The sequence below is a fragment of the Sturnira hondurensis genome, unplaced genomic scaffold (assembly GCF_014824575.4).
Source record: "Sturnira hondurensis isolate 20B ecotype Veracruz unplaced genomic scaffold, ASM1482457v3 Scaffold0008196, whole genome shotgun sequence".
NCBI lineage: Eukaryota > Metazoa > Chordata > Mammalia > Chiroptera > Phyllostomidae > Sturnira > Sturnira hondurensis.
The window spans coordinates 26,076,279-26,090,443 of record NW_028080827.1 but is presented as its reverse complement, the minus strand read 5'-3'; the positions used below and the strand labels follow the sequence as shown (position 1 = coordinate 26,090,443).

General features: G+C 36.7%; 1 protein-coding gene across 8 annotated transcripts in view; it reads right to left on the bottom strand.

Moving 5' to 3' along the window:
• KTN1 (kinectin 1) overlaps positions 1–14,165 on the bottom strand; it is a 111,284-nt gene that overhangs the window by 11,863 nt on the left and 85,256 nt on the right. For 5 of the 8 annotated variants that reach the window (XM_037054360.1, XM_037054366.1, XM_037054358.1 and 2 more), the window contains 8 exons: positions 13,015–13,105; positions 10,912–10,998; positions 8,284–8,373; positions 2,440–2,520; positions 1,438–1,527; positions 1,216–1,308; positions 358–429; positions 58–141 (listed from right to left, as the gene is read on the bottom strand). In XM_037054360.1, coding sequence (XP_036910255.1) covers positions 58–141; positions 358–429; positions 1,216–1,308; positions 1,438–1,527; positions 2,440–2,520; positions 8,284–8,373; positions 10,912–10,998; positions 13,015–13,105 — 688 coding nt within the window. The remainder of the gene's footprint in view (positions 1–57; positions 142–357; positions 430–1,215; positions 1,309–1,437; positions 1,528–2,439; positions 2,521–8,283; positions 8,374–10,911; positions 10,999–13,014; positions 13,106–14,165) is intronic. The other 3 variants (XM_037054363.1, XM_037054364.1, XM_037054365.1) reach the window with 2 other exon arrangements.

The window sequence follows — 14,165 nt, the reverse complement described above, 5'->3', positions numbered from 1 at the left end:
TTTATCTCTCTGTTATAAACTTAAATAGAGAAGTTGAAAAAATTCTACTGTAAATACCTCTCTGACTTCTGTGACGTAGGTAGATCGTTCAATTTCTGCCTTCTCTAGTTCCATTTCCAAATTCTCTCGTTCTCTTCTCAGCTAGAAGTGCAATAAAGAAGGAAAAGTTAGCACACTTGAGATTTACTTTCGTGATGCTTCCACACGATGGAGTTACGACACTCATGAATATAAAACTGTATCATCTCAGAACTTACAAAGAATGTGTTTAAATGCCTAAAAACTGCATCAATAGATGAAAAACCTTAATGGTTAAAATGAGTCCTAGGTTCTAAGTCAAACAATGGAATAACATACATTTTCAGTGTCTTTATTTTCTCTTCTTATTCGCTCTAGCTCTTGTTCCACAGCTGTGAATGACAACTCCATCTGAAATGTGAAACAATTATATGACCAAGTAAACCACCAAGGATATACAGGCTTCTACCTTCTTGAATTTTAATCCATTAGACACTTCAGGTCTCGAAATGCTTCTCATTTAAATCCATACTGAATTTTAAAAGACCTTAAAAATGTGAGAGCCTCACATTTAACTTAATTTGAGTTCAAACTCCCATTTGCATGCCATTATATTAGGCCCTTCTAGAAGAGCTTAACTTTTAAATAATTAACTGATAACTGGCTGTACTTAACCCCCAAACACATTACCAGAGAATATCATCAGCATCCCTAAGTTCTGCACAGCTGGCCCGGGAAAAACAGCAAGCAACACATGCCATCCACCCCACTCAAGTACGTGGGAGGAAAATTAAGATTACACAAGAACAGTCAGGTACATGAAGAAAAGGACTTACTTTGTCTTGAATACTATATCACAATACAACGTTTTAAAACTCATTTTGAACCCCAATTCTTTACCTCATGTTATCACACAGTTGTTCTGTAACTTTCAAAACACTTTACATTCTCTATCATTAATCTAGTTGTAATGACAGTTGTACTCTAACCCAGCGATTCTCGATCTTGAGTGGGCATCACAATCACTTGAGGGGCTCCTTGAAACAAAAATTACCGGCCTCACAGAGTTTCAGACGCAGTAAGTCCTGTGTGAGAGCCAAGCATGCATTTTTAACCAGTACCCAGGTGATGCTGATGGTGCTGGTCCGGGGCCCACACTCTGAGAATCGCCACTCTAAGCTGTTCCTTTTCAAATACCTGTTTAATAGTCTTTTGTGATTCATCAACCTTAACTTTCCATTTATTTTCTTCTTGCTCCACACTCCTCTGTAGCTTCTGTAAAATACCTTCCTATGGACAAAAGTACAGTTGTTTTAAAAAATTCACATTCTAATGCTAAAATAAACTGTTTAAGCCACTAAGGAATAAGTGAACGATTGTAAAATGAAACCCAAATGCAGATTAAAAGCCATTTCCTACTGTTTCCGCAAGGACAGACTTGTACTTTTCACACTCCAGCTGCAGCAATGTGTGCGTTTCCTCAGCTTCCTGCAGCTTCTGTTCCAGAACCTGCGGAGAGCGACACAGAGAAAGACCTCATTTTACCGGGAAGTTCTGGGCCTCGAATCTGTTTCAGCACCTACTGGTATGTCATGGCAAATAGTTTTTAACTGTTTTCTAATGAAACACTAACATTTCAACCTTCTTAAGGAGAAATAAGTTCAATCACCTCTTCGGTCACTTGCTTTTGCTAACAGAACTCTCCAAGTCTGCTTACTACAAAACTCGTTACACACTTTTATGATGAATGGGCTCGTCACTCCTTAGCAGGATGGTAAAATCAAGCCGATCCACATGTGAGGTAAAATCTAATCCCTATGCTACACACAAGGGGAAGGGGATTTTAATCATGCCACTTAACAAACAGAAGTCCACCTCCCAAATTTCAGTAGTCGAGGAGGAAAACATGTCTAGGTTCTGAACACTTCTAGTGATGGACACACCGGTTTCTACCTACCTACCTCAACTGAGCGTTACTTTTTAACTCAGGCTAAAAGGAGAGTAAGAGATAAATATTCGGTTTTAGAAATGAGTTATACAAGAGTTAAAGAAATGACATACATTAACTTTGTATACAAATCAAATGCAAGGAAGACTTACAGCATTTTCACCAAAATTTATACAAAATAAAATCACCTTATAATTTCACAAAAAATCGTTAGTCTACTCATAATATCATATTTTTCCACATGTATTGTGCACCCATGTTTTTGTGTGCATTATACACGGGATTTTTATGCCCATTATTACACACATGCATAATGCTCATGCTTATTTTCCCTCAAAATTTGGGCAAAACAATACACATTATACATGGCAAAATATAGTAGTACATGTTTCTTCTTTCCCAAGCTTATAAAGACAAATTCTGATTTACTTCTTTTTTGGTTAAAATACAGGTACTTCACGTCTTCAACGAACCTTAACCTCCTCCGAGCCCGAAGTTCCAGTCACACATTCTTTTGCCTTCTTTTCAAATCCACGCAACCATTCACTATAACTCTGTGGAGAAGAAAAGTATAAAAAAACCCAATTTCCAAAAATATCTAAATAAAATAGGTAAAATTTTTTTAAATAAACAAATTACATGGTTATAAAAGAAAGCTACACAGACAAACACCAACCCTCTGGAAATTTCAAAAAAGAGTATAATGCATAAATTGTACATAGCCAAGCCTTAAAAACAAACACCAAAAACATACGTATGTACTAACATCAAAATGAAATCTTATGGATCCAAAGCTATCTACAACTCACTGGTAGACAGTCCGGGCTCAAATCCAGCCATCCCACTTACTAGTGCAAGAACTAACAGATTTAATCTTTAAAACAGAGACAATCTAGAATGTATAACTTTTCTAAACATTATTTCAGGTAAACCATTTCTCAAAAATCAAGTATTCTGAGATTATAAACTAAAAGTTAACTGAAGATAAACTATTCAGAGGATTACAAATTCTCTGAAGGTTCTCCCAGGATTCTGAAAAACTTTCAAAATAAATATGTACTATGAAGAGCTTTTAAAATCATAATGAGAAATGATAAGCATACACCAACATTTACTTGTTTAAACCAACAAAAACCATTGGTGCTGACAGATTGGCTAATGCCAACATAAGGCATATATCATCATCTTAGCCATTATCCTAAATTTCACAACAAATTATTCTACATTTTTTATGCTTATCTAAACTTTAAAGTTCGATATAGTATTTATCTGTTGGATACTTTAAGTCAAATTTCTTCTTAGTCCTCATTTAAAAGCCTTTGGTTTAGTTTAATCTAAGAAAAAAAGGACACATGAAATTTATATTAACTGCTGTAATTTAAAGCTTCATTTACATGGCTGAATCAGGATTCTCTATACTGTATCAAATGAGAATTAGAAATGAACAAAACTGGATGCTGAGATCTCCCAATAGTACAACACAATTTTGTAATATCTGCCACAGCACTAATTAGACAAAAAAGCCTCTTCTTTTTTAAAAAAAGAAAAAAATTACATTCCATTCTCACCTCATAAATTTGAACCAAGACTGAATGGATATTATGAAAATCCTACTTAGCTTCAAATACTAGCATTCAATATAACTGTTAAGTCAGCTGAAAAACTAATGAAGTTGTTTAAAGTTTGTAAACCTCCATCCAAGTCATATAGTTTAGGTCTCTCCTGTGCTGATGAGGCATACAACACTGCCCATGAAGTCATCGTGTCTTCACCCCACCGCACTCCAGAAGCACTGAGCCCAGACCTGACCAGGCCTCTACGACTACCAATTTAAGGAATACACAGAGGCACTCACTACAGAGGCTTGGACAGCTTAACTCCAGACTGGGAAACTGCATATAAAACCACCAGAGTTGTCTTTTTTTAAGGGGGTAAGGGTAGGGATTGCTGACAAATAGAAGGGAATCCGCGGAATAAAAAAGATCTAAGAGATAATCTTAAACCAATCACTTGTTGACCCTTACTTGAGTCCTAACTAAAACAAACTACAGTAAATAGTTATTATTTCATTAAATAGTAACTAAACAGACAACTGACATGACAATTAGAGAAGTGTGTTAACTAGATGTATGAAATTAAGGATTTTAAAAAATGCAGTAGTATTTATTTAAGGAATCCTTATCTTTTAGACATACTTATAGAGGAAATATTCTGATGTTTGGCTTCCTTCAAAATAATCTAGGAAGTGCGTAGGAGGTAAATCAAGATAGTATGTATCACGGATTCACACTGTGTATTAAGAATAGCTGAAGCAGAATATTGTGTATATTAGGTTCACTATGCTATTCTCTCTACTTCTGAGTATGTATACAGTTCTCCATTAAAATAAAAGAAAGATCTACATCAGCATTTTAGGAAACTATATATACTCACTAGCTTTCTCTGACCTCAAATATTCAATGAATTGTCTGAATCAAAGCAACTCTTCCCTCCCTCTTAAAACACACACAACCTCAAGTAAAAAAAGCTGTTCTATGTTATCCTTAAGACTTTTACTTTAAGACCTTAATAAATGATCAAAATCTTGAGTTCTGAAATGAAAAGAGCTTGTTTCATGATATTACATATTTAATTAAAACATAAAGTGTCCCTAAAACTAAGGAACAATCACTTCAATTAAATTTTATTTTGAATAGGGCCATTAAGAACATTACTGGCTTATTAACCATTAAGAAATCATTCTTCCCCAAATATGGTATTTATTATCTTCTAAGTAATGTCTCATATTTAAAGTTTATTAGGACTTCCCGTCAAGATGGCAGTGCAGACAGACACAGCTTGCCTCTTCACACAACCACATCAGAATTATATCCTAAGAACCCTAAAACACCAATCCAAAAAAACCTATGCACCCCAATGTTCAAAGCAGCACAATTTACAAAAGCCAAGAGCTGGAAGCAACCTAGGTGCCCATCAGTAAATGAATGGATCAAAAAATTATGGTACATATACACAACGGAATTCTATGCAGCAGAAAGAAAGAAGGAGCTCCTACCCTTTGCAACAGCATAGATGGAACTGGAAAGCATTATGCTGAGTGAAATAAGCCAGGTGTTGAAAGACCAATACCATATGATCTCACCTTTAACAGGAAGCTAAACAACAAAACAAAGAAGCAAGCAAAATAAAAACAAAGACACTGAAATAGAGAACAGGGGGACAGTGACCAGAGGGGTGAGGGGAGGGAATTTCAGCAGAAAAAGGGGAAGGATTTACAGGAACTAGTATAAAGGACACATGGACAACAACTAAGGGGGGGTGGAAATGAAAGGGAGGTGGGGAGCGCTGGGGGGGTGGGCTGGAATGGGAATAAAAGACAGAAAACTGTACTTGAACAATAATTAAATAAAAAATAAAATAATTACAACTAAAATATAGAATAACCATCGCTCAGAACAGTCAGAAATTGAGTTGAATGGAAGTCTGACAGCTACAGAATTGAAGAAACCACAACCATCCAGACTGGTAGGAGGGGCACAGACGCTCAAGGGGTTGGTCCCACACCCACAAGTAGTGGCTAAAAATTTGGGAGGGATTATTTCTGGAGAAGGAATCCTAGCCCCACACCAGCACCCTCAAGCTCAGGGTTCTAATGCCAGGAAGAAAAGTCCCCAAAACTTCTAGCTGTGATAACCAGCAGGGATTGAGTTGGTAGAGGAAACTGCTAAACCCCCAAGCAGTTCCTTAAAGACCCACACATGGACTCACCTGCTACAACTACCTCCCTCTGAGTTCCAGCACCTGGTGGCAGCTTGAAGGACACCAGTGGTATATATACAGGGAGAGGCTGAAGTGTCTGGCATCAAGGCAAACAGAGGCCATTGTCCATTTTCTAAATCCTCCTCCCACAGAGCTAGAAGGCTGTTGCCATATCTGAGTCTCCATCAACCTGGCTAGCAATGTTAGGCCTGCTTTGGAGATCCCCCAGGTCTCTGCCCCACCCAAATTCCGGCATACCCAAGCTGCTTTTCCATGTGAATAGGGAGTGTTGGCTCATGCTTCACAACTTCCTAAATCCTATCAAACAAGCAACAGCTGGCTTCAGTGAGCCCCAAGCCCAGCACTAGCAACAGCCAACCTAGATTCACAGCTTGGCTTCGCCTGGAACTCTCCAAGCCCAGCATAAGTAGCTGCCATCTCAGATTGTTTTACAACTCAGGCAGGGTGCCCCAGGCAAAACAAAGGTGGGGGCTGACCTTGGCCTACACCACCTGGGAAACGTCAGAGCCAGTGCACCCAGTGGACAGCTACAGACCTAGTCGGAGCACTACCATGCTGCCTCTACACAGCTGATCCTCCACAGAGGGCAGAAGGTGGTGGTCAGTGGTCACAGCCAATCCTTACAGCTGACTGGCCTGGGTGAATCCCCCCCATTGATCTGCCAACAGCAACCAAGGCTCAACTACAAGAGGAGGGTGTACTCAGCCCACATGAAAGGCGCACCTTGAATACTTAGCTTGGATAATGGGGGAGGTTGTGCCACTGTACCCAACAGAACACCCCCTAAATTAGACCACACTACCAAGACACAGAGTGAAAGCAGATCTACCTAACACAAAGAAACAAACGCAGGAAGGCTGCCAAAATGAGGCAAAGAAACATGGCCCAAATGAAACAGATCAAAACTCCAGAAAAAGAACTAAATGAAATGGAGATAAATAAACTATCAGATGCAGAGCTCAAAACACTAGTAATAATGTGAGGATGTGAAAAGCATAAAAAAATACAGTCACAAATGAAGGATACACTAATTGAAATAAAGAGCAATTTACAGGGAAACAACAATAGAATGGATGAAGCTGATACTCATATCAATGATTTGGAACATAAGGAACCAAAAAAAACCACACAGAAAAATAAGAAGAAAAAGGAATCCAAAAAAAATGAGGATAGTATAAGCAGTCTCTGGGACAACTTCAAGAAGTCCAATATGCACATCATAGGGCTGCCAGAAGAAGAGAAAGAGCAAGACATTGGAAATCTATTTGGAAAAAAAAAAAACAGTGAAAGAAAACTTCCCTAATTTGTTGAAGGAAATAGACATGAAAGTCCAGGAAACACAGAGAGTCCCAAACAAGATGTATGCAAAGAGGCCCACTCCAAGACATATCATAAATAAAATGCCAAAGTTTAAAGATATAGAGAGAATCTTAAAAGCAGCAAGAGAAAGCCCTGGCTGATGTGGCTCAGCAAACTGAGCGCCAAGCGCCAGCCTGGGAACCAAAAGGTCGCCAGTTCGATTCTCATTCAGGGTACAAGCCTGGGTTGCAGGCCAGGTCCCCAGTAGGGAACACATGAAAGTCAACTACACATTGATAATTCTCTCCCTTCCTTTCCCTCTAAGAGTAAATAAATAATCTTATTTTTAAAAAGCAGCATGAGAAAAGAAGTTAGTTACCTACAGAAGAGAGCCCACAAGACTGTCAGCTGATTTCTCAAAAAAAAACTCTGTAGGCTAGAAGGAACTGGCAAGAAATATTCAGCCATGAAGCAGGGACCTACAGCCAAGATTGCCCCACCCAGCAAAACTATCATTTGGAATCAAAGGACAGATAAAGAGCTTCCCAGACAGGAAAAAACTGAAGGAGTTCATCATTACCAAACCATTATTATATGAACTGTTAAAAGGACTTAATGTCAGTTTTAATCTTTTTTTTCTTAAATAACAAAATGGCAAAACATATGTATCTATCAATAATTGAATCTAAAAAACTAACTAAGCAAACAAGAAGAATAGAGACAGAATCATAGACAGAGGGAACATTTTGATGTTTGCCAGATGGGAGAGGGGTGGGGGTGAATGGGTGAAGAGGTGAGGCAATTAAAAAGTACAACTCGGTAGTTACAAAACAGCTATGGGGATGTGAAGTGCAGCACAGGAAAGGGAGTGGCCAAAGAACTCACGTGCCTGACCTGTGGACATGGACAATGTAGGGGGACTGCCTGAGGGGGCAGGTGGTGCTGTGAGCAGAGGGGCAAAGGGAAAAAGTCAGAACAACTGTAATAGCACAATCAAGAAAATATAATTAAAAAATAAAGTTTAGAGTTACAATAAAAGTATCAGCTAAGTAAACACAAATAACTTTTGAATCAAGTTACTGATCATCACTACCTAAAAGCACCCTCGGTTAAAAATGGAAGAGAATAAAAAACCGATGCACTACCAAAACCAAGTGCAAAGTGCAAATGCAACTTCACCACTTCCTTGATGGGAGGTAAAAATGCCATGTTTTGAAAAAATAATAAATAAATCTTACCAAATTAGAAGGAACAGACACCTTTGGAAACAGTTTTTTGAGAACTTCTTTAGCTTCCAACTCAACAGCTTCCACATGTTTCTGTCTTTCCTAAAGCAGAAGATTGAATCAAACTTACAAGATTATGGAATTGAAAACAAAAAACAAGGTGAGGTCTTTTAAGTTCTAGGGGAGGAGGAAGACAAAATGTGTTCAAAACTCATGTTAATACTGACAAATATAAAAAATTTCCCATTTTAAAATGTGAAAATGCTTCCATAAAAAATCTACAAAATCTCTAGAGCCCCCTAAATAACAAGTCATGTCTTAAGTTAATCAAGCCAAGGCCATATCTGACCATACAGACATTTTCCTTGCCATTAGAAATCAAGTGATTTGTCCTTCCAGGAACACTTCAAAAACCAAATAAAACCCAAAACACAAAATACACTTCCTGCAGCTAAAACCTTAAACTGCATGTACAAAAACCACTTTCTACAGCTGAGACAAACTACATGCAGAAAGTAAGCACCTGGGCAACAGAACTGAGGCTTACTAACTGGCGAAGCTCTACAAAAACACAGGTCACTGATGGACTATAATGCCAGGGGATTCAAATGGCAACTTTCATTATTTCCAGCTTCAAGGCCAGGTGAAACTACTTAGGCTGAACAAAGAAAAAAATCATAATTTGATGGGTGATGCAGATGGGAAAAAGGAGAAGAAACTGATGTCATATTACGTCACCAATGCCAAGCATCTATCAAGAAGACTAATTCTGACACTTGTGTATGGACTCTGTCAGCTATAAATTTAAAGTTTAAGTCTTAGAAATGCATGTCTAAATTTGGTGAATTTAAATCCAAATCCAAGTCTAATGGATACCAATTAACTCAAAACCATGGTTTGTCAAAATTAGGGTAATGGCTTGATCACATACAAAATAAAAATCCAATATTCAAACTACAAGATAAAAAATGAGAGCTAAAAAAATGCACATCTAAACCAAGCCAAAAAAATTCTATCAAAACATTTGTGAAGTTCACCATATGGCAAAAGACAAGCAAGCTAGCGAGATCTCAACCCTATTTCCCCCACATTTAAATGTGATCTTTGAAATCTATTACAGGTTTAAGATGCATACACTTTAAGAAAATCTAGTCACATGAAAATCTAAAGTCACACAATAAAAACTAGAGATTAATCATATTTACTACACACAAAAAGCTGTTACTTTATTCAGGATTAGTGGCAGGATTTAAAAAGAGATCCTTTAATGGAGTATTTTAAATAATTCAATAAAGTCTACTATTTCTCAGGAATACACCCACCTAACTGCACACAATACGGAATACTCATTCAAGGACAATGCTTAACTGCCAATTCAGAGACAACTAAGAGGTCATTTTTTACCATCTGACCATAAAAATGGCAGAGCTGTATCTAAAGAAAATCACTTAGGAAAAGAGACAGTGTGACACAGAATGTTTTTCGAAAACTTCCTAAGGGAAAAAGAATCTAAAGAAAGTGTCTAGCTTTTAACCAAGAGGCATAAAGATGAGAAGTTACTTTTAGTTTGTATTAACAATTTTAGCTTAAAAGTTTTCATTTGACAAAGTGGTTTGGTTGAGGATACAATTTCCTTTCCTCTGTAACACCTAGAAGAGATCTGATCATGGAAAACTGCACATTGTAATTTCCTTACTATCTTAAGTGTAACATATGTAAAGTGTCTTTCTTGCGAACCTAACATTTATAGTAGTTCCTCACGAATATCTGCTCTTTACAGCACAACTTCTGATTCTGAGTCAATCAGTACCACTTTACACCTATGCTGAGGACCAGATTCCATTAAAATAAAGAAGGATTGTGAATTCTGTTCTCTGTAGATTACTAGCTATGCAAGAAGCCACCATGAACTTGGTGGTAAGTTTTGAAATGCGGATAAATTCTTTCACTCATCACCAAATACATGATGAAACATGGAGTACTCATCAGGAGTACTATGCATACTCTGGTCAAAAGAATTACCCCCTTGTAGTAATATTTCATACCAAACATAACACATGTATCATTACTGCCCAGCCACTTCAAAATCTAACGTTTAATTTTATTCCCCTCTCTTGTAAGGAATCATCCCCAATAACATACCAAGAAGTGATACCTTCCCTGCACTTTTAAAGACTTGTATTATTTTCCACTTTGTGTGAGTATCTTGGAGTGCCCCAAAGAACCTAGGAGAGTTTACTGTGCATTGTAGGTGCATCCTAGGCATTTGAATGTACTTCTTCATTCAGTGAGACATTTCTAGCTCAGGATTTTCATCAGAGGTTTAACCACCAATGCAACAGGCACACACTGTCTATCTCACAGGAGCTTACGTGGGAGGCACAGCTCTCCTGAGACTCTTCAGCTTAAAAGCAGTAATCACCAAAGCTTAAACAACCAGGTAATCACAACAAACCAGTATGCCCAAAATTAAAGCTTCAAGGAGTAGATGAAAAAAGCAGAGATGGCAAGAGATGATAAATGTGGATGGATAAGATTTTATATTTAAATTGCAGTATAATTAAATGTTTTAGTCTGTTTTAAGACAAGCTGCAGATTTTCTCTGTTCAATGGATTGCTTCTAGGAGTTAGCATTACAACCTTGGAAGTCTTGTTCACTTTGTCCTGCAGCATTTTTTCAGTTGATGCCAATGCTTCCATTGCTTCCCAGTTTTTCTCCCGAAGGTCCTAATCATTTTTAGAAAGAATGATTTCAGTTTATCCATTATTGAAAGATTTTTGCTTTTTATTTCATCAGTATTTTGCACTGCATTTAAATGCTGGTTACTGCAAAATTATTTCAATGGGAAAAATATGTATATTAGCAAAAAATAAAAAGCAATGTTTAGAAATCTGAATGAGAAAATAAAGATGCCCACTTCGCATGTTTTAGTATTCACGCCAAATATGCCAGCTTTAAAGTAGTTACTGTGCGCATGACAAAGAAGAAAGCATTGAAAAATAAACACACATACCAAGATTACAAATATGATTTCAGATACACCGAATATTAAAGAATTAAGGACAAAGCAAATACATAAGAATGCAAAAAGCTTTACATGTGACTTTTAAATGAGGCTTTGTATCACTCATAGGACTTTCCACTGCAGCTTAACATTCTTTTTCTCTAAATGTTTTATTGAATTAACACATTTAAAGTCTGCCTAGGAATGACAGAGTAACTCACAGTGCTTCTGTATCTTTCTTGGCATGTCAAATGTGTATGTCATAAAGCAACCTGACATGAACTGTGTGAGCTACTTGATCCAGGCAAACCAGGAGGCAGGAAGGCTATAAAACACATTCTCTTGGAAGAGAAACAGAGGTCACTGGAAACAGAACTCTGAAAGATCTCATTTAACAGCATCTCATTAACAAATACAAGAAAGGACAAACTGCTCTATGTCATTCATTCTTCAGATTTAGAAATCCAAACAGATGAAAAACAAAAAATAAAAAACCTACTTATGTTCCCAACACTGCACTTGGCATTTCCCATAAATTCTCACTGATCCTCACGACAACCCTAAGAGGCATTTATTCCCACTGTATAGATGGGGAATCCACAGCTCAGATAGTTTAAAAACTTAGGTCAAGTGTACACAACAAACGAAGTGGCAGAACTAGCAACCTGCTTGCCTCCAGTGTCCTGGCTCCTTTCACACACATCAATGCCTCCAGCGCTGCTGCTGCTGTAGCTGCTGCTGCTGCATTAGAATGGCATTTACTGCGCTCTCTTTATCTCAGAATCCCAACAACAAAACACAGTTAGGATGTTAGCAGTATATTGGCAAAATCAATTCAGGTTTTGTGGCCAAGCGACGCCATTAGTAACGATGCTATTAGTAATGTTACACAAATACATGAGGGCAATTCCCATACCTAATTTTGACAAACTCAGAGGTGCAGGGACATTTCAACTTGTTAAATTGATAAATTAACGCAAACTTTGAAAAATTGTACTTTTATTAGAAAACATTGATTTACTAACAATATGCCCTTAGATTTCATTAATTTTTTTAACTTTCCTTAAATCTTAGCAATCATATTTTTTTGTGCAAAAATTCTTTCTCTACCAAAAATGTTTGTATTTTCCTTACAGGCGTCACCTTCTGGTCAGAGAGAATTGAAGACATTCACCTTAACTCACTACTTAAATTCAGTAAGAGTGTCAGGGTTTATACTCCTTAGAGCACTTCCCATTTCATCCTAATAATATCCAGGTCCTAACATGCTTCATCCCCCAATTCGAACCACCTCAGTTAAAAAAAAAAAGGAGGTTCCAGGAAACTTTGAAAGATTTAATTACTGAAACTACTTCATTTGAATGCTGGCATTACTTTTAGTTTACAAAGAGGAAATACCTTGATTTTAAAATGTTGAACTGAAGGAATAATTCTCCCAAATAAAAGTTCAATAGAAAGTCAACTATATTTTAATAAAAAAATTAATCTGAAGCTGTAATAATTATGGCTTCAATATTTTAAATACTATTCAGAAGTATACAAATTGATCTACACTTATTTAAAAAATCTGTTCTCCAATAAAATTACCCCAATAACCCTCCCCCCAAAAGCTATATACAAAATAGTACTTACAAAGATTAAGAAAAATCTAAAGTAAAAGATTTTTAAAAATTCTGAACCGTGATACTTCAGTAAACAACTATCAAGAAAAGCTTTATTCCAATAAAGATATGCTTACATTATTTTTCTGCCTCTGGTGTTCAACAGCATCCTTCAAAAAACCTAACTCACTCTGGAGACCGGTTATTTCCTTCTCTCTTTCTGAAATTCTAAACCAGAACATAAATGCATAAAGCAATATTTTAGGTAAACAGTGAATATAATATTTGTTACAACATAAAAACAGCAAGTAAATGATGCTTTGAAAAATTCATTAATAAGCAAACTCTTTAAGCTTAGCTACTATTACCACAGAAAGCCTATCCATGAATTCTTACTTTCAGAAATAATTTTTTAAATAAATTGTTACAATAGGACATGCTGATATTTAAGTGAAATTTCATTAAAGTGAAATCATCCCCTAAAAAATGGTTCATGAATATATGAACTGCTATAGTTGTAGTTATTTCTGTTTTTATCTGGGTAGTAAGCTATTCATGAAGAGTGAAACTGATGTAGAAGCACTCTCTTAAATATATTACTTTTTCCAGAAGGTAATGAAATCAGTTGTGAATTTTTTAAAGTGGCTAACCCACAATAAAAGTACACTATTAAGGTGGGATAGGTATTCCCTTGTCATTTTCCTAATGGTCACGAGGTTCTTGTTTTTCTGGTTGTGTTTAACGAGTTAGTTATTTCCCAGAAATGAAGAAAGCAATGGTAAAAAGTCACAATTCAATTCTGTTATATTGGAGAGCAGCCTGAGTAACAGGTTAAATTACAAATGCTGAACAGCTCCTCTCTAAGAATAAGGCTTCATACAGGGGGCTGGCAAACTAAAGCTCTGGGTCTGCTTTGTATGGCCCTCCAGCTGAGAGCTGACTGTATATTTTTGAAAAATAATATATACATACATATACATATAAATATACATGAAACAGACCTATGTGGTCCATGAAGCCTAAAATATTCCCCATTAGGCCAATTACAGAAAAGGTTTGTCTACCCTTGCTCTACATGGTCAAACCCAAGACTCAATTCTAGAGCAAACAATTCTAAACTAGTAAACCACCAACTCTGTAAACAAATCATAATGAAAGAACATTTGGATACTCATATCACCTATTAATTAATATGCTAGACATTTAACATGTTGAAACATAACTATCTGAAATAACCTTTAAGTGTATGCAGCTTTTTACAGAAAAATACAGGCCAATAATAAAAAAT